This window comes from Austrofundulus limnaeus, unplaced genomic scaffold, assembly GCF_001266775.1.
Source record: "Austrofundulus limnaeus strain Quisiro unplaced genomic scaffold, Austrofundulus_limnaeus-1.0 Scaffold48, whole genome shotgun sequence".
NCBI lineage: Eukaryota > Metazoa > Chordata > Actinopteri > Cyprinodontiformes > Rivulidae > Austrofundulus > Austrofundulus limnaeus.
The window spans coordinates 2,294,212-2,296,573 of record NW_013952450.1 but is presented as its reverse complement, the minus strand read 5'-3'; the positions used below and the strand labels follow the sequence as shown (position 1 = coordinate 2,296,573).

The window sequence follows — 2,362 nt, the reverse complement described above, 5'->3', positions numbered from 1 at the left end:
ATTATATATTACCCTAATTATTTAGTTCTAATTTGGCGGAGGTATACTGACCTTGTCCATTTGTAGCTGAGTCAGTTCTACAGACAGAGACTGTAGCAGCTTGTCACACCCACACAACCTTGTTAGCACAGCCTAAAACACAGAAACTCCAACTCATTCTACTCCTTTTTTATTTTATTTTTTAATTTTTTATTTTTTTGTTGATGCTGCCAAACCACAAATACTCACATCTGCGTCACTTTCAAGAGGTTGAATTGCAGGCAGCTCTCTCAGCTCAGGCTTGGAGGCCTGAAAAATGAGTGTTGGTTTTATTTAACAAAGATTTAGTAAAATTTCAAGATAAAGTCTTTTTGTATGATTAGAAACATAAATTTAAACGTGATAATTACTAAAAGTCATTGTCGGCAATACATTTTCATGGCTTTATGTTTGAGTTAATGTTTTTTTTTAAAGTTTAGTGCTGAACTGCAAAATAACTGATCTGCAAAGCTTCAGCAAGCCTCAGCCACATACTGCATATTGAGTTTAGTGAAGAATTTTAACAAAATAAAATGTTTATATTTAAAGCACACAGTATAAACTTAATTTCATTAGATCAAGAAATAGCTTTAAAATGTTTAAAGAAAAACAATAGTTCAATTGACTTCATTTTACAATTAAACTAATAACTCTTTCTGTTCCGATATTGGAAAAGCTTGATGATTACCAGTAATAACATTCACTATATTGGTTAGACAGTGTCAGGAAAAAAAACACAATGATGTGTGTCCCTTTTTTGCATGTTTCATATTACAATCAAACACATGATTCATAAATACTAAAACAACAATAACAAGTGTCAGCGAACAAATCAAGGTGATTCACAAACAGCAGTACAAGACAACGTCAACAAATCAGTGACTTGTTTCTAACTGGTTGGGCCATTTATCAACTTTACTGCCTTTTCTGCCTTGTGCAAAACCTGAAGTGACTATATTGAGACAAGCTCAAGTAAAATTTGTTTAATACTCTGTTTTCCATCCAGAAAACTCTGTCAGATTATCCCTTAGTACTCAGAAAAAACTTTAGTGCACATATTTATATATAAGTAGAAAAGTTAGGCAGTGTCCTGAGAGAGTAAATGAAGGACTTTTGTGTGTTTGTAATGGTTGTCATGCCATGGTGTCAATACATGTTTTAGATCTTATCGCTCAAACTTATTTCTGATTATTCCAGGCTTTTCTTATTTTGATAGCAAAGTTAAATTATTTTTCAAAACAAACAAACAAACAAACAAACAAACTCATTAAAAGGACAACAGACAAAGCTGAAGTAGACAACAACAGTGTGAGAACAGGACACAGTGGACAGGGCTGTACCATAGCTGGCGGAAGCACACAAACAGATAAATGGTTGCAGTGATGGTGGCGGTGGTGTGGTGGGGGGTGCAGAGCGTGTGCAGCTCTTGACGAGGGGGGTAAAGGGGGCAGTAAGTCTGCCCCTGTCGAGTGGCTCTGAAGGAAGAGACAGCATATGTATATGAACAGAGATCATGTGATTTAAATGCACAGAAATATTTCATTTTTAAACATTTAGCAAATTATATGGTTTTAACGAAAGCTTGATTATTTAAGAGCAACAACTAGAGCTTTATTTACATTTACTCATTACCAAGTAGTTGTTTGGATAGTTAGGTATTTCTGTGTTTTTGAGAGTCACCTTTCCCAAAGGTCTTCGCCCACTTGATGGCTGATGAACAGAACCATATAAGGGTGCAGGCTGTTGAAAAGAAAAATATAACTTCAGTGGTTTTCTTTGTATAAGTGTTTAATCCATGACTGTTCTATCTATGGAACCTACTCACATTTTTAGCTTTTAATCAAAGTTCTGTTATTTTACCAAAGCACTTGCAAGATTGGTGCTGTGCCAGAGTATTTCTTTTCTGTTATGTTGTTTTTTTTTCTTTTCAGGAGGTTAATGCAGTTTTTTTCTTGTCTTACCTTATAACTTGATCAAATTTGTCTTTCGAGGTCACGTTTATTCCAATGAAACATGTTGAAACTTTAACTTTGTTATGAATTCAATCTGCCAAGGCCTTACTGAGACGAGACAGCGTTTTCACCCTTTAGAAAACTTTTTCACTTTGAAAGGAAGGATTAAATAGCTTCCATGGACAGTTGGATAAGAAAAAATGAACCTAAAACTGATGCCTTGCATAGAACTGTAAATTAAAAACAATGATTTCTAATTAAATATACTAGAAAATATGACTCACAATTACAGCATTTGAGACACAAAAATTTCAAGGCACAGTGTGTAGGATTTGTTGTTTTCAGCGACATCTAGTGGTTGAGTGGTTGAATCATCCTCCCTGGTCCCCCCC

At 34.8% G+C, this 2,362-nt stretch overlaps 1 protein-coding gene across 1 annotated transcript in view; it reads right to left on the bottom strand.

The window, feature by feature from the left end:
* The window catches only part of plekha4 (pleckstrin homology domain containing A4), a gene marked incomplete in the record, with an annotated part of 18,336 nt that overhangs the window by 6,367 nt on the left and 9,607 nt on the right, over window positions 1-2,362 (bottom strand). Inside the window, 4 exon segments of the mRNA XM_014008257.1 lie at window positions 52-132; window positions 229-288; window positions 1,359-1,493; window positions 1,699-1,758. Coding sequence (XP_013863711.1) covers window positions 52-132; window positions 229-288; window positions 1,359-1,493; window positions 1,699-1,758 — 336 coding nt within the window.